This window comes from Triticum aestivum, chromosome 1B (genome assembly GCF_018294505.1).
Source record: "Triticum aestivum cultivar Chinese Spring chromosome 1B, IWGSC CS RefSeq v2.1, whole genome shotgun sequence".
In the NCBI taxonomy this organism is placed as follows: domain Eukaryota; kingdom Viridiplantae; phylum Streptophyta; class Magnoliopsida; order Poales; family Poaceae; genus Triticum; species Triticum aestivum.
In genome coordinates this window covers 191,671,339-191,689,716 of record NC_057795.1, presented here as the reverse complement: position 1 = coordinate 191,689,716, position 18,378 = coordinate 191,671,339, and the positions used below count along the sequence as shown (strand labels likewise).

The 18,378-nt window shown below is 43.9% G+C and overlaps 1 protein-coding gene across 1 annotated transcript; it reads left to right on the top strand.

The window, feature by feature from the left end:
- The first annotated feature begins 15,335 nt into the window (after window positions 1–15,335).
- On the top strand, window positions 15,336–18,282 carry LOC100037608 (hypoxanthine-guanine phosphoribosyltransferase). Its single transcript, XM_044536378.1, has 3 exons — window positions 15,336–15,773; window positions 17,474–17,638; window positions 17,836–18,282. Exons 1-3 carry the CDS (start codon window positions 15,465–15,467, stop codon window positions 17,947–17,949), a joined length of 588 nt encoding a protein of 195 aa, XP_044392313.1. The 5' UTR covers window positions 15,336–15,464; the 3' UTR covers window positions 17,950–18,282.
- Window positions 18,283–18,378: the final 96 nt, after the last annotated feature.

The following is an 18,378-nucleotide window of genomic DNA, read 5'->3' as shown; positions in this document are numbered from 1 at the left end:
AGCTAGTCAAGTAGAGGCATACTAGTGACTATATGTTTGTCTATGTATTCACACATGTATCATGTTTCCGGTTAATACAATTCTAGCATGAATAATAAACATTTATCATGAAATAAGGAAATAAATAATAACTTTATTATTGCCTCTAGGGCATATTTCCTTCATACATCTCGTTCACTGCGTGCACGATTGACGGGAGAGCAGGCCTCCGAAACCCCTCCTCTCTGGATCCTGTACGGGAGAGGGTGATTAGGTTTTTGGGGAGAGATTACGTGACTACTCGCCTCCGATCAACTACTTCCTCTACGTCCACGTCACCTTCGTCATCAGCATGTCCAGCAACACCGAGCATGCCGCCGCCGAGAAGCTCGAAGCCCAGAATAAGTCCACTGAGGACGATGTTGCTGCAACCACTGCCGCGGCCTCTACCTGGCCAATCAGAGGGTATAACATGTTTATCCCTCTCCTGTTTATTTCTGTCTTACAATACTAGTTATGTGCGTAGATATTTCTACTATATGTGCAGTACATGCTTGCTTGGTTCGCAATCAGTATGTCAGTAACTTTGTCAATGCCATGATCGTAATTATTTCCTGGATTAATTCAATAAAAAATTGCTTATTTACTCAACAAAATTGTGGTTCAAACCAATAAGGATCCTGCGTTGATATGTTGGAGTCATTATGGGCATCCAGGTCCCACTATTGATTATTGATTGGAGAGTTGTCTCGATCATGTCTACATGTTCGCATACCCGTAGGGTCGCACTTAACGTTCGATAACGCTAGAGTAGTAATGGGATATTCATAATGGTGAGATCGAAGATAGTTCAGAGTCTCAGATGGGATCTGATATATCACGAGGAGCATCGGAATGGTCCAGAGATAAGTTTCATATAAGGAAAGTGCTTTTCAGGGTTCCGAAAAGTGTTTGATTTTTTCTGATATTTGTATCGAATATTTTAGAAGGTTCTGAGGGTCCATTAGTGGGGCCCACCTGCCCCAAAGGGTCCACTTGCACCAAAGGGGGCGCACCATCCCTACATGGGCTAGGCGCCATAGTCCCCTTGGCCCATGTGCCTAGGGGAAACCCTAGCCCCCAACATATGGGAGGGGGAGACTTGGAGGCCAAGTCCCCCCTTGGTCGTCGGCCCTAGGGGTTTGGAGAGCAAGCCTCCAGCCCCCACGCCTATATAAAGGGGGAGGCGCAGGGGGCAGCGGCCATCCCAAGGCCTTGGAGCCTCCCCTCCTACTACTCATTCCACCACTCAGCATACGCTTAGCGAAGGCCTGCCAAAGTTACACCATAAACTCCATCACCATGTCATCGTGCTGCTGGCCTAGATCCCATCTACTTATCCCTCTTGCTTGCTGGATCAAGAAGGGGAGACGTCACTGAGTTGTGCGTGTGCATATCTCGGAGGTGCCGTTCATGCGGTGCTGGATCGGATTGGATCATAAAGAAAGTATGACTACACCAACCATGTTCGTTAGAACGTTTCCGCTTTCGGTCTACAAGCGTATGTAGACATTCCCCACTCGCTGCTAGTATCTAGTAGATTAGATCTTGGGTGAATCGTTATCTTGTAGGATTTTTTTGTTTTGCATGCAATGATTCCCATTAGTTCAGATCGAACTAAAACGTTCAATTTAGGCAACGACCCTGCCGAACGTTTCATTTGGTCTGGCGCCTTCCCAGACCAAACATGTGGCTGATATCGGCGTCCTTTTTTATATTCTTAGAGTTCTAATTCTAAAAAAGATCGGGAAGGTTGACTTTTGGCCCAGAAAGCCAAAAACAACACGGGACTGACCCACACTGTGCCGGGCTGATCCCCGAGGCTGGGCCTTTGGGTATGTTGGGGAACGTAGCAGAAATTCAAAATTTTCTACGCATCACCAAGATCAATCTATGGAGTAACTAGCAACGAGAGATAGGGGAGTGCATCTTCATACCCTTGAAGATCGCGATGCGGAAGCGTTGCAAGAACGCGGTCGGTGGAGTCGTTCACTAAGCGATTCAGATCGCGGCCGAATCCGATCTAAGCACCGAACAACGGTGCCTCCGCGTTCAACACACGTACAGCCCGGGGACGTCTCCTCCTTCTTGATCCAGCAAGGGGAGAGGAGAAGTTGAGGGAGAGCTCCAACAGAACGACGGCATGGTGTTGAAGCTTGCAGTTCTCCGGCAGAGCTTCGCCAAGCACTACTACTATGGAGGAGGTGTTGGGGAGGGAGAGGGCTACGCCAGGGGAAGCGTGAAGCTCTCATGCGCATCCCCACAATATATAGGGGTGGAGGGGGCTGGTTTCTTTCCCTCCAAGTCCATTGGGGCGTTGGCAAAGGTGGGAGGAAAGAAATCCCATCATTTCCTTCCCCACCGATTGTTATCCCCCTTTTTTAGGGATCTTGATCTTATCCCTTCGGAATATGATCTTATTCCTTATAAGGGGGGATCTTGGTGCGCCTTGACCAGGGGTGTGGGGCCTTGACCCCACTACCCACGTTCATGTGGGTCCCTCCATGCAGGTTGGCCCCACTCCGGAACCTTCTAGAACCTTCCCGGTACAATACCGAAAAATCCTGAACATTTTCCGGTGGCCAAAATAGGACTTCCCATATATAAATCTTTACCTCCGGACTATTCCGGAACTCCTCGTGACATCCGGGATCTCATCCGGGACTCCGAACAACATTCGGTAACTGCACACTAATTCCCATAACAACTCTAGCGTCACCGAACCTTAAGTGTGTAGACCCTACGAGATCGGGAATCATGCAGACATGACCGAGACAACTCTCTGGCCAATAACCAACAGTGGGATCTGGATACCCATGTTGGCTCCCACATGTTCCACGATGATCTCATCGGATGAACCATGATGTCAAGGATTCAAGCAATCCCGTATACAATTCCCTTTGTCAATCGGTACGTTACTTGCCCTAGATTCGATCATCGGTATCCCAATACCTTGTTCAATCTCGTTACCGGAAAGTCACTTTACTCGTTCCGTAATGCATGATCCCATGACTAACTACTTAGTCACATTGAGCTCATTATGATGATGCATTACCGAGTGGGCCCAGAGATACCTCTCCGTCACACGGAGTGGCCAATCCTAGTCTCAATTCGTGCCAACCCAACAGACACTTTCGGAGATACCCGTAGTGCACCTTTATAGCCACCCAGTTACGTTGTGACGTTTGGCACGCCCAAAGCATTCCTATGGTATCCGTGAGTTGCACAATCTCATGGTCTAAGGAAATGATACTTGACATTAGAAAAGCTTTTAGCAAACGAACTACACGATCTTGTGCTATGCTTAGGATTGGGTCTTGTCCATCACATCAGTCTCCTAATGATGTGATCCCGTTATCAATGACATCCAATGTCCATGGTCAGGAAACCATAACCATCTATTGATCAACGAGCTAGTCAACTAGAGGCTCACTAGGGACATGTTGTGGTCTATGTATTTACACATGTATTACGGTTTCCAGTTAATACAATTATAGCATGAACAATAGACAATTATCATGAACAAGGAAATATAATAATAACCATTTTATTATTGCCTCTAGGGCATATTTCCAACAGTCTCCCACTTGCACTAGAGTCAATAATCTAGTTCACATCACTATGTGATCGTAATGAATCCAACACCCATGGGGTTTGATCATATCTCGCTTGTGAGAGAGGTTATTTGTCAATGGGTCTAAACCTTTCATATCCATGTGTGCTTTACAAATCTCTACGTCATCTTGTAGATGCAGCTACCACGCACTATTTGGAACTATTCCAAATAACTGTTCTACTATATGAATCCGATTTACTATTCAGAGTCATCCAGATTAGTGTCAAAGTTTGCATCGACGTAACCCTTTACGACGAACTATTTTACCACCTCCATAATCGAGAAAAATTCCTTAGTCCACTAGTCACTAAGGATAACTTTGACCGCTGTCCCGTGATCCATTTCTGGATCACTCTTGTACCCCTTGACTGACTCATGGCAAGGCACACTTCAGGTGCAGTATACAGCATAGCATACTAGAGAGCCTACGTCTAAAGCATAGGGGACGACCTTCGTCCTTTCTCTCTCTTCTGCCATGGTCAGGTCTTGAGTCTTACTCAATACTCACACCTTATAGCCAAGAACTCCTTCTTTGCTGATCTATTTTGAACTCCTTCAAAATCTTCTCACGGTATGTGTTCATTTGAAAGTACTATTAAGCATTTTGATCTATCCTTATAGATCTTGATGCTCATTGTTCAAGTAGCCTAATCTAGGTTTTCCATTGAAAAACACTTTTCAAATAACCCTATATGCTTTCTAGAAATTCTACAGCATTTCTGATCAACAATATGTTAACAACATATACTCATCAGAAATGATATAGTGCTCCCACTAACTTCTTTGGAAATACAAGTTTCTCATAAACTTTGTATAAACCCAAAATCTTTGATCGTCTCATCAAAGCGTATATTCTAACTTCGAGATGCTTACTCCAGTCCTTAGAAGGATTACTGGAGCTTTGCATACTTGTTAGCATCTTTCAGGATTGACAAAACCTTCTGGTTGTATCACATACAACCTTTCCCCAAAAAAATCGTTGAGGAAACAATGTTTTGACATCCTATCTGCAAGATTTCATAAATAATGCAGTAACTGCTAATACAATTCCAACATACTCTTAGCATCGCTACGAGTGAGAAAGTCTCATCGTAGTCAACTCCTTGAACTTGTCGGAAAACATCTTAACGACAAGTCGAGCTTTCTTAGTGGTGATACTTACCATCATTGTCCGTTTTCCTTTTAAAATCCATCTGTACCCAACAGCCTTACGACTATCAAGTAGTTCTTCCAAAGTCTATACTTTGTTTTCATACATGGATCCTCTCTCGGATTATATGGCCTCGAGCCATTCGTCGGAATTCGGGCCCACCATCGCTTCTCCATAGCTCGTAGGTTCATTTTTGTCTAGCAACATGACCTTCAAGACAGGATTACCGCACCACTCTGAAGCAGTACGCGTCTTGTCGACCTACGAGGTTTGGTAGTGACTTGATCCGAAGTTTCATGATCACTATCATCAGCTTCCACTTCAACTGGTGTGGGCGCCACAAGAACAACTTCCTGTGCCCTGCTACACACTAGTTGAAGTGACAGTTCAATAACCTCATCAAGTCTCCACCATCCTCCCACTCAATTCTTTTGAGAGAAACTTTTCCTCGAGAAAGGACCCGATTCTAGAAATAATCCCTTTTGCTTCCGGATCTGAGACAGGAGATATACCCAACTATTTTTGGGTGTCCTATGAAGATGCATTTATCCGCTTTGTGTTCGAGCTTATCAGCCTGAAACTTTTTCACATAAGCGTCGCAGCCCCAAACTTTATAAGAAATGACAGCTTAGGTTTCTCTAAGCCATAGTTCATACGGTGTCATCTTAATGGAATTGTGTGGTGCCCTATTAAAGTGAATGCGGTTGTGTCTAATGCCTAACCCATAAATGATAGTGTTAATTCGATAAGAGACATCATGGTATGCACCATATCCAATAGGGTGCAGTTACGATGTTCGGACACACCATCACACTATGGTGTTCCAGACGGTATTAGTTGTGAAACAATTTCCACAATGTCTTAATTGTGTGCCAAACTCGTAACTCAGATATTTATCTCTATGATCATATCATAGACATTTTATCCTCTTGTCACGACGATCTTCAACTTCTCTCTGAAATTACTTGAACCTTTCAATAATTCAGGTTTGTGTTTCATCAAGTAAATATACTAAGAATCTACTCAAATCATCTGTGAAGTAAGAGCATAACGATATTCACTGCGTGCCTCAGCACTCATTGGATTGCACACATCAAATGTATTACTTCCAACAAGTTGCTCTCTTGTTCCATCTCACTGAAAATGAGGCCTTTCAGTCATCTTGCCCATGTGGTATGATTTGCATGTCTCAAGTGATTCAAAAACAAGTGAGTCCAAACGATCCATCTACATGGAGTTTCTTCATGCGTATATAGCAATAGACGTGGTTCGCATGTCTCAATCTTTTCAAAAATGAGTGAGTCCAAAGATCCATCAATATGGAGCTTCTTCATGCGTTTTATACCAATATGACTTAAGTGGCAGTGCCACAAGTATGTGGTACTATCATTACTATCTTATATCTTTTGGCATGAACATGTGTATCACTACGATTGAGATTCAATAAACCATTCATTTTAGGTGCAAGACCATTGAAGGTATTATTCAAATAAATAGAGTAACCATTATTCTCCTTAAATGAATAATCGTATTGCGATAAACATAATCCAATCATGTTTATGCTCAACGCAAACACCAAATAACAATTATTTAGGTTTAACACCAATCTCGATGGTAGAGGGAGCAGGCGATGCTTGATCACATCAACCTTGGAAACACTTCCAACACACATCGTCGTCTCACCTTTAGCTAGTCTCCATTTATACCGTAGCTCTTTTATTTCGAGTTACTAACACTTAGCAACCGAACCGGTATCTTAATACCCTAGTGCTACTAGGAGTACTAGTAAAGTACACATTTAATACAATATATATCCAATATACTTCTGTCAACCTTGCCAGCCTTCTCATCTACCAAGTATCTAGGGTAGTTCTGCTTCAGTGACCGTTCCCTCATTACAGAAACACTTAGTCTCGGGTTTGGGTTCAACCCTGGGTTTCTTCACTAGAGCAGCAACTGATTTGTCGTCTCATGAAGTATCCCTTCTTGCCCTTGCCCTTCTTGAAACTAGTGGTTTTACTAACCATCAACTATTGATGCTCCTACTCGATTTCTACTTTCGCGGTGTCAAACATCGCGAATTGCTCAAGGATCATCATGTCTATCCCTGATATGTTATAGTTCATCATGAAGCTCTAATAGCTTGGTGGCAGTGACTATGGAGAACCATCACTATCTCATCTGGAAGATTAACTCCCACTCGATTCAAGTGATTGTAGTACTCAGACAATCTGAGCACATGCTCAATGATTGAGCTTTTCTCCCTTAGTTTGCAGGTTAAGAAACTTGTCAGAGGTCTCATACCTCTTGATGTGGGCACGAGCCTGAAATCCTAATTTCAGCTCTTGGAACATCTCATATGTTCTGCGATGTTTCAAAAAATGTCTTCGCTGCCTCAATTCTAAACCGTTTAACATTACGCACTGAACTGTCACGTAGTCATTAAAACGTGTATGTCAGATGTTCACAACATCCACAAACGACACTCGAGGTTCAGCACACCGAGCGGTGCATTAAGGACATAAGCCTTCTGTGCAGCAATGAGGACAATCCTCAGTATATGGACCCAGTCTGCATAATTGCTACTATCAACTTTCAACTAAAATTTTCTCTAGGAACATATCTTAAACAGTAGAACTAAAGCGCAAGCTACGACATAATTTGCAAAGTCCTTTTGACTATGTTCGTGATAATTAAGTTCATCTAATAAACTCCCACTCAGATAGACATCCCTCTAGTCATCTAAGTGATACATGATCCGAGTCAACTAGGCCTTGTCCGATCATCACGTGAGACGGACTAGTCATCATCGGTGAACATCTCCATGTTGATCGTATCTACTATACGACTCATGTTCGACCTTTCGGTCTCTTGTGTTCCGAGGCCATGTCTGTACATGCCAGGCTCGTCAAGTCAACCTAAGTGTTTTGCATGTGTAAATCTGGCTTACACCCGTTGTATGTGAACATTAGAATCTATCACACCCGATCATCACGTGGTGCTTCGAAACAACAAACTTTCGCAATAGTGCACAATTAGGGGGAACACTTTCTTGAAATTTTAATGAGGGATCATCTTATTTATGCTACCATCGTTCTAAGCAAATAAGATGTAAACATGACAAACATCACATGCAAATCATAAAGTGACATGATATGGCCAATATCATCTTGCGCCTTTGATCTCCATTTTGAGGCACGACATGATCACCTTCGTCACCGGCATGACACCATGATCTCCATCATCGTGTCTTCATAAAGTTATCTCGCCAACTATTACTTCTACTACTATTGCTAACGGTTTAGCAATAAAGTAAAGTAATTACATGGCGTTTTCAATGACACGCAGGCCATACAATAAATTAAGACAACTCCTATGGCTCATGCCGGTTGTCATACTCATCGACATGCAAGACGTGATTCCTATTACAAGAACATGATCAATCTCATACATCACATATATCATTCATCACATTCTTTTGGCCATATCACATCACATAGCAAACCCTGCACAAGTTAGACGTCCTCTAATTGTTGTTGCATGTTTTACGTGGCTGCTATGGGTTTCTAGCAAGAATGTTTCTTACCTACGCAAAAGCCACAACGGTGATATGCCAATTGCTATTTACCCTTCGTAAGGACCCTTTTCATCGAATCCGATCCGACTAAAGTGAGAGAGACTGGCACCCGCTAGCCACCTTTATGCAACACGTGCATGTCAGTCGGTGGAACCTGTCTCACGTAAGCGTACGTGTAAGGTCGGTCCGGGCCGCTTCATCCCATGATGCCGCCGAATCAAGACATGACTAGTAAGGTAAGCAAATTGAACAAACCAATGCCCACAACTACTTGTGTTCTACTCGTGCATAGAATCTACACAATAGACCTAGTTCTGATACCACTGTTGGGGAACGTAGCAGAAAATCAAAATTTTCTACGCATCACCAAGATCAATCTATGGAGTAACTAGCAACGAGAGAGATGGGAGTGCATCTTCATACCCTTGAAGATCGCGATGCGGAAGCGTTGCAAGAACGCGGTCGGTGGAGTCGTTCACTAAGCGATTCAGATCGCGGCCGAATCCGATCTAAGCACCGAACAACGGTGCCTCCGCGTTCAACACACGTACAGCCCGGGGACGTCTCCTCCTTCTTGATCCAGCAAGGTGAGAAGAGAAGTTGAGGGAGAGCTCCGACAGCACGACGGCGTGGTGGTGGAGCTTCCAGTTCTCCGGCAGAGCTTCGCCAAGCACTACTACTACGGAGGAGGTGTTGGGGAGGGAGAGGGTTGCGCCAGGGGAAGCGTGAAGCTCCCATGCGCCTCCCCACTATATATAGGGGTGGAGGGGGCTGGTTTCTTGCCCTCCAAGTCCATTGGGGTATTGGCAAAGGTAGGAGGAAAGAAATCCCATCATTTCCTTCCCCACCGATTGTTATCCCCTTTTTTAGGGATCTTGCTTTTATCCCTTCGGGATATGATCTTATTCCTTCTAAGGGGGGATCTTGGTGCGCCTTGACCAGGGGTATGGGGCCTTGCCCCCACTACCCACGTTTATGTGGGTCCCCCCATGCGGGTGGGCCCCACTCCAGAACCTTCTAGAACCTTCCCGGTACAATACCGGAAAATCCCAAACATTTTCCGGTGGCCAAAATAGGACTTCCCATATATAAATCTTTACCTTCGGACTATTCCGGAACACCTCGTGACGTCCGGGATCTTATTTGGGACTCCGAACAACATTCGGTAACTGCACACTAATTCCCATAACAACTCTAGCGTCACCTAACCTTAAGTGTGTAGACCCTACGGGTTCGGGAATCATGCAGACATGACTGAGACAGCTCTCTGGCCAATAACCAATAGCGGGATCTAGATACCCATGTTGGCTCCCACATGTTCCACGATGATCTCATCGGATGAACCACGATGTCAAGGATTCAAGCAATCCCGTATACAATTCCCTTTGTCAATCGGTACGTTACTTGCCCGAGATTCGATCGTCGGTATCCCAATACCTCGTTCAATCTCATTACCGGCAAGTCACTTTACTTGTTCCGTAATGCATGATCCCATGGCTAACTACTTAGTCACATTGAGCTCATTATGATGATGCATTACCGAGAGGGCCCACAGATACCTCTCCGTCACACGGAGTGACAAATCCCAGTCTCGATTCGTGCCAACCCAACAGACACTTTCGGAGATACCCGTAGTGCACCTTTATAGCCACCCAGTTACGTTGTGACGTTTGGCACACCCAAAGCATTCCTACGGTATCCGGGAGTTGCACAATCTCATGGTCTAAGGAAATGATACTTGACATTAGAAAAGCTTTTAGCAAATGAACTACACGATCTTATGCTATGCTTAGGATTGGGTCTTGTCCATCACATTATTCTCCTAATGATGTGATCCTGTTATCAATGACATCCAATGTCCATGGTCAGGAAACCATAACCATCTATTGATCAACGAGCTAGTCAACTAGAGGCTCACTAGGGACATGTTGTGGTCTATGTATTCACACATGTATTACGGTTTCCAGTTAATACAATTATAGCATGAACAATAGAAAATTATCATGAACAAGGAAATATAATAATAACCATTTTATTATTGCCTCTAGGGCATATTTCCAACAGGGTAGGCACCACACGTCCCTTTTATAAAAGAGCCGACGCGAGTTTTGTAGTGCCAGACCTTTTTAAAGTTAGGCGATGTCGTGCCGCGTTAAGCCGGCCCATGCGGCCAGGTCTGATCACAACTGAAAAAAATAGTGTGTTAAAATGATGCTATCTCAAGGGTGCTATATAGGATAAATGTTGAAATGAAGAGATAAATTAGAAGAAAAGACTTGATTTTCTTAATTAACAGATGATCTATTATAGATCTCACCACATATTAGGAATATCTAGTCACTAGACTAGAGATAAGGCAAAGAAATGACCCATTGTACACCCTTTTTCTAGTGGTTTCTCTATATTACTTGTAGCCTTAAGATAAATTTCTCTTATAAACAATTGTACATGCCATTAGGATACATTGACCGCTTAAGCTCATGTGCCTCGTCCTCTTGATTAGGAAACCACCATCCCCGCCCCTCCCCCCAACGAACCAACACACCTGGTTCCCATGACCCTGGCGAGGCACACATCGGCCTGCACCCTCTTTTTTCTTGTCTATAATCACGTGCCCCGTCCTCTCTTCTCATTTGCCCCACGCTTCCATTCTTAATCCCCGTGAAAGAACATAAGGGCATGTATAATGGTTGATAAGATAGTCTTATCTTAAGTCTTGCATGTAATTTAGAGATGACAAAAAAGCATGTCTACAATGGGTCATATTTTAGTCTTATCTAAAATAACTAGTTATTCCTAAAAACGCGGCGAGACATATTATGCTAAGAGATCATCTCTTGTCTTCTCTTAAATAAGAGAAGACAAGCCGTTTCTTATGATTTCTCTTTCCTCCATCTCATCATTTATCCTACGTGGCATTGTTAAGATAGAACCATTGTACATGCCCTAATGCTTTCCACCATCCTGCAATGGCTACTCTATTCGGGTGAAGTATGTTCAGATCTAGCGATTATGTGGGGGAAGCAAATGTGAAAAGACATACCAGGATGTCGAGGAAGAAGAGATAGGTCTGATTCCTCTTCTTCTTTACCTTGATTGCAAATTTTACCTTCATTGTTTTCTTCACCTTGACCGTGCCTCCTCAAAAATTTGATCCATCCATCTTATCTTTGTGCTTCCCTCATGTCCAAGATACACACGCAAAAACGAAAACACATGGCATTGCGGAGGTGTGTGCAACTTTTGTGTTGGTTTTGCGTGCACCTCCTCCACGTGATCCAGCCAACTTTTGTTGCGCAGTGTGCAATAACTGCTATACATGAAAAGCATACAGTTTGTCTAATTCACATCTAGATGTTTTCTAAAGATATCACATGTAAACTCCCACAAATAACGCATCAACAAGGAACAAAAAAAACTAGGACAGAAAAAAATAGACCACAAACATAGTGGATATCATGTTAGATGTGACATAATAGAGAATATATATCCTATGTCCTGTTAAAAAAAAACTATATATTTGATTTCTTGCACGTAGTAGAGAATATATATCCTACATCCTGTTCAAAAAAGAAACACATGGCTAAAAGACATAATGGTGTTTTAGTTTTGCTATCAGTCAACTCTCCAGAAGTTGCGTCGTCTTCATAGTTGCAGAAAAGAGTGTGCGCGTGCTTGTTAAAAGCTCGTCCACCATCACGTATCAGAAACATGAAAAAGAAAGCAATAGTGCCGTGCATGTTACTCCCTCCGTTCCTAAAGAAAAAAGTCTATTTTAAACCCTGAACTCGTAGACATTCGGCGAAACGAACCCCCAAGTCGAAATCCCGGTCGATCGCACCCTGAACTATGCAATCCCGGAATGAATCAAACCCTGACAAATGTCAACTGGCATTTGTCTAGCTAGCGGGCCAAGGGGCACCCGTCCTCCATGCTGGGCCAGCCTATTTCTTTTTGTTTGCTCAAAGAAAATTATCTTTATTTTTCTGTCGCTCTTTTACGGCAGAATTGCGCAAACGGGCCGGCCCATTGCCAGGAAACGAGTGAACGTACGAAAAAAAAAATGTAACGAACTAAAAAGTTGTGCCGCTGGTTGTGTTCGAAACCGCGGCGTTTCGCTGGATAGCCGCGACGCCAGCCACTGCAGCTAGCGATTGGGATTGGTACTAGAGTACAGCGTAAGTTTCAAGTAGTATGGCCAGCGGCAGATCCGTTTTTTTAATCTTCGTTCAAAAAAATGAACAATGTTTTCTTGAAGAAATTTAAAACTCAAACAAACTGTTAAAACGTGAACAATTATTGAAAACATGAACACAAATTTATATACGACGAACAATTTTCCAATATACATTGAACATTTTTTAAGTATACGATGAACAATTTTTAACTACACAGCATACATTTTTGTGATATCCATTGAAATAATTTAAAACATATTATACATTTTTGTGATACACGATGAACAAATTTTATACATTGAACATTTTTGTAATATAATCTGAACAATTTTTAACTACACATTGAACAATTTTGTGATATGCGCTGAAAAACCATTTAAATACCCGTTGAACATTTTTTGTTGTACACTTAAAAATTTAAAATTGTGAACAAAATTGGAAAAATTGAATAAATAGCAGCGACGGCAACCACACTAGCTACCTACTCAGTATGTCTATATTGCAGCGCCAATTTAAAGTACAATGTATCGCGACAGATTTCTTTTTTCTTCAAAGTTTACAACAATTCTTGGAAACAAATGTGATTTTTTAAATACGTTCAATTCTTTAAAAATATACTTTGAACATTTTGTACATACGTTGAAATTTAAAAAAAAATTGAACATTTTCGTGATATACGCTGAATGATAGTATTTAATACATGTTGAACACTTTTCTGATATCCATTGAACAATATTTAAATTTCATTGAACTTCTTTGTAAGAAAATATTTTTTTTTGAAGTCAGTTGTATGTTTTAATTTAGAACAAATATTTGTAAACCGAAAAAACAGCACAGGGTCACGTGTTCAAGGCACACCGTGCGCTTCTTTTTAACAAAAAAAACAAAAGCGGGCTGGCCCAGCAGAAGCAAGGTGTAGCGCCCTTTGTGAATTTTTATTTCTTAACGGAAAAAAATAAAACCGGGCCGGCCCAGCAGGGTGGAGGTGTGTGCCCTCAGCGAAATCCCGGCAATCCCGGCCATTCAAACGACTCGAAGGTTTGATTTAGACCGGAATTGCATAGTTCAGGATACAATCGACAGGGATTACGACTTGGGGGTTCGTTTCGTCGAACATCTACAAGTTCAGGGTTTAAAATTGACTTTTTCCATTCCTAAATATAGGTCTTTCTAGAGATTTCAATAAATGACTACATACGAAGCAAAATGAGTGAATCTACGCTCTAAAATATGTCTATATACATTCGTATGTGGTAGTCCATTTAAAATCTTTAAAAAAACTTATATTTAGAAACAGAGGGAATATTATTTGTTTGTTGCATCATGACGGCAAGGCCCCTAAATTTTTTGATGAAGAAATTGTTAGACTACATAAAATTGTATGCAAACGTGCGTGTTCATATGTGAAACTTGAATAAACCCATTGTGTGTAATGCTAGGTCCTTTCATTGCACCTAGCTCGGTCATAGTGCGCGACTTATGTGTCCAGTTGTGCAACTTGAATAACCTCTGCGTGCAACTATGAAACAGAAAATTGCATGCCAAGAAGAATCCATTTGGGTGTTGGTGAATCCGACGACGGCCAGATGAATCCAACGTCGGAGAAGACAAAGTAGGGGGAACCTCGGGTCTGTTCACTAGGTGGGTGTGTGGTAGGGTTAGGGTTGAGGGAGACGCTGCCGAGGCCGTTGCGGTGGTGTCGCGTCGGAATAAGTTTCTCCGGACTCCGTTCACGGTCAGGCGAGGCTTTTGCCTTCGTCTAGGAGCCAGCGGTGTTGGGGATCCCCGGATCTCGTCGAGGTCGCGGGCTATGGTGGTTGGAGGTCCATCGGCACTGGCCGTTTGGATCCTTAGATGGGCGATGGAGGTAGGGAGACGAAGACCTTTCTTCTTCCTTGTTGGTACGATTTGCTGCTGCTGTTCTTCTCCTTCCTCTGCGCTGATGCTGGTGGGAGATCCTGCTTTGCCCGGGCGGATGGCCCGGCCGCGGTGCTGGACCGGTCAGATGACTCGAGTTCTCTTCCTTCCGGAAGGGACACTTTTCGCGGTACTCAAAGCCAAAGATGGCGACGGCTGTTGCAGGTGTGTTGGATTGATGTCCATGCCCTCTCAGCACTGGTGTCAAGAAAGGAGGAAGCAGCGTGGCGGCAATTGTACCGTGGTCGAAGATGATGACCTGTTTGCGACTGGTTGCAGATCCTTCTGCTGCAGGGGTCTTCTCTCAAGATTCAGGGATGATGACACAGGACTCCGGAGATCTTCTTGTGTTATGGTTGTCTTAGGGTACTCTAAGTGTTTATGGTCCTTTGTTTTTGCGTTTCAGTGTGCTTGTAAGGGTCACCTACTCTGTACTGATTCGTGATTTGAATGAACACTTTCTCAAAAAAAAAAGAAATAAAGAAATGTCCCCACAAAGATGGTCAATCGTGCTCGTCACTGAGCCTGTGATTGCGGTATGCCGGCACTAGTCCTGGCCATCTCAGGCCCGGCCCTGTCGGCCCATCCAGGCCCGGCCCTAAAATCCAGGGCCTAGGCCCGATTGGCTTGCTCGTGGACCAGGCTTGGGCCTAAGTTTTGAGCCCACCAGCAGGGCCTGGACGGGCTTGGGCTTGGCATATTGGCATTTTAACGAAGAGGCTCGGCCCACGGCCCCTAAGCCCTAAGGGCTTTTGAGGGCTTTTTACCCGATGGACCGGCTTGGGCTTGAAAAGTAGGTCTGGTAGTAGGGCCCGGGAGGGCTTTTTTAGGCCCGGCCCATGGCCAGATATAGCCGGCACTCTTCCTTCCACGTAAACGCACCCAGAAACACCACGTCGCCGCCCGAGCCCAACCCTCGCCAAATCGCCAACTGCCCGCACAAAGCTCCACCCGACCCACCACCTGCAAATCCTAACCCTAACGCTCCTGGTCATCACCGCGGCCGCCATGGTGAGCGAAGCCGCCAACGCCGGCATCGACCGCGTGCTGTGGACGGAGGCCGAGATCGCCACGCGGGTCGCCGAGGTCGCCTCGGAGCTCGCCGCCGACATCAGCCGGCTCGCGGAGCCGGCCGTCGTCGTGGGCGTCGCCACGGGGGCTTTCCTCTTCCTCGCTGACCTTGTGCGGCGCGTCGACGCGCCGCTCACCGTCGACCTCGTGCGCGTCGAGTCGTATGGCGACGGCACCGAGTCCAGCGGCCGGCCCCGGGTCACCGCTGACCTCAAGGTCGACGTCGCCGGGAAGCACGTCGTGGTGGTTAGTGCCTCGAGCCTCAATTTTTTTTCCACTTTTGTGTGGCCGCGACGTTCGTGTCCACCAGGCGTTATCTGCTTAGGCTCGTCCTCTTCTGTGATTGTTGCTTTCGTTGTGGTCCTATACAAGGTTTTGGGTCATGAACCGGCGAGAGCTGAGGAAGTTCCGCTACCCAAGCAAGTAGAATAATAGAACTAGAAAGAAGTGACTCTTTGCCCCTTGAATCACCTAGTAGTTTAATCTGGTTGTGTCATCTGAATTGGCGTGTCACATTCTTCGACAGTTTCTTGGTAGCTTACTTATGCTGAATTTTAGTTGTACCAAACATGACTCTATCCAAGGAACGAACATTTGTTCCCTGGTCTTAGGCAGTGAATTCTCTCCCACATTGTTTATTGTGGTAGAGTTGAGTTTCTTGGGAGTTGACTAGATGCAGAATTTTAGTTATATAAACAATATGACTACATGACTGGGAAATCGAAGGAACAAACATTCGTTCCCTGGTATTACGGAGTGAATGCTCTCCCTCCGTCGATCTGGAGAAGAAGCAACGCGAGGAAGAGGCAGAAGTGGAGCTAATCATCCGGGTCTGGGGAATAGGAAATTTGAGGAAGAAGATGGTAGGAGGGGCTGGAGGACGTGATGGGCAACTCTGGCCATGGTGTTCTGGACTACGGCGAGATGGAGGTGGGGAGGAACTCACCACCACTGGATGAGTAATTCTAGCGACACCCTGTGATGGTGATTACAGCCAGCGACTGTGACTGGAGAGGAAGAAATGGGACGTGGTGGCTACGGTTCGGGCAGTAAGGCTGCAGCTGTACAGCGTGAACTCTGCGCTTATAGTAGTTTACAAGAAGCCTTTTTTTCTGTATAAATAACTGGCAAGAACCTGGCTCCTTTTCTCAGTAATCTCTTAGTAACTTTAAATATTGACTGTTGGATGAAGCCAGTTAGCAAATCCAAGCACTGTTGGCTTTTGGATATCGTCTTCACTACACCTGATTCTGCTAAGATTCCCTGGTTGAGCTTAAGCACAATGCATGATATGCACAAAACTGCATTTCTCTTTGTTCTAAACTCTTCCATAGTTTTCTTCTTTTTTCTTCTAAAAAAATGAATTGACATTTGTTTTTTCTTATTTTTATGATTTACTTTATGACTTTTTTTGCTTCAAGGTTATGTCAATACCTTCACGAAGTCCATTTGTAGCTACTCTAAACTGCATTACGTGATACTTAAAATACAAATATGCCGGATATATTTCACATTAGTTTTATGTAGTATAACCACACAGTCGTTGAATGTGTTGTAGCTGCAATTTGTTTTTCCAATACGATGAACTATGAGAATTAAATCTTCACCTTGTACTTCATGCATATGAAGAATTAAATCTACATCTTGTACCCCACCAAAGAACTAGCCATGGACGGGTGCATGGAAGTTAGCTATCCACGTGCCAGAACCATGATTTGATTTTGTGATCTTGTGGGTTTCAATTCTAGCCTGCCCCAATTTGTTTGGGAGTGAAAGGCTTTGTTGTTGTTGTTCATGGACATGTTACTCCAAATTTACTATGTGTACCTAAGTGGTGCTGGTGTGTTGGGGGGGGGGGGGGGGGGGGGTTGTTACGTCCATTTGTTTTGACTATGGGTCTGTTCTGGTGATTATCCATTCATTGATGATGGTTTTGCATCTTGCAGGTTGAAGATATTGTGGACACAGGGAATACTGTTTCCTGTCTCATTGCCCATTTACAAAAGAAAGGAGCACTGTCCATATCAGTTTGCACTTTCCTGGACAAACCAGCAAGGAGGACAGTCGATTTTCAGCTAGTAGGGGGTGGAAAATTTTACAGAGGCTTCGAGGTAGAAATATCACCCCCTTTTAACATTTCACTATATGGCACAAAGCCAAACTTGGAACCTAAAGTCCTTAGAGGCTACTTTGTAACATCAATTATGATTTTAGTTTGCCTCCTCCATCTATAGCAAATCGTACTGACAAGCTATCCTACAGTATCGGTCCCTTAATTAATCGCCAAACTGTTTGTATTCCTCTGCAGTGCCCCGACAGCTTTGTTGTTGGCTATGGTATGGATTATGCGGAGCTCTACCGCAACCTGCCCTATGTTGGAGTTCTCAAGCCTGAGATGTACAGTAAGAAAACTGACAACTAGGCCGGAGGCAGACAAGACTTGCAAACCCTTTTGCGAGAGCACATAAATTTTGAAGAAACACAAACATTTCGGTTTTTATATATTTGTAGGCAAATTGTGCTTAATTTTGCACAAGACAAGTTCCTTTCTCCATTTGGGCTGTTCCTCTAAATAGCATAACAGGAAGCATTTTGCCCATATGCTGCAACCATGAAGACAAATCTATGTGGTTGTATGACATGTTCCGTCTACCATTCACAGATAACAACTGGTCTGTTTGTAAGCTATATATATATGTACTCGTCAAGTTTCTGCAAAAAAAATAAAATAGGGACTCCTTATTTTTTGTCTTAATATTGTGATGAGAACAAAAGAGGGTGACAGAATCGTAGTGGGGTTTTCCAGAATAGAGTACCCGCAGGCCGTTAGAAACTTTGAAATGCTATTTCC

What these genes read in the sequence shown, in the direction of transcription:
- LOC100037608 (XM_044536378.1), top strand. Translation starts at nt 15,465, where the DNA reads ATGGTGAGCGAAGCCGCCAACGCCGGCATCGACCGCGTGCTGTGGACG. An exon ending in CCGGGAAGCACGTCGTGGTG is followed by an intron (nt 15,774 to 17,473) that starts GTTAGTGCCTCG and finishes TGCATCTTGCAG; the next exon opens with GTTGAAGATATTGTGGACAC. An exon ending in AATTTTACAGAGGCTTCGAG is followed by an intron (nt 17,639 to 17,835) that starts GTAGAAATATCA and finishes ATTCCTCTGCAG; the next exon opens with TGCCCCGACAGCTTTGTTGT.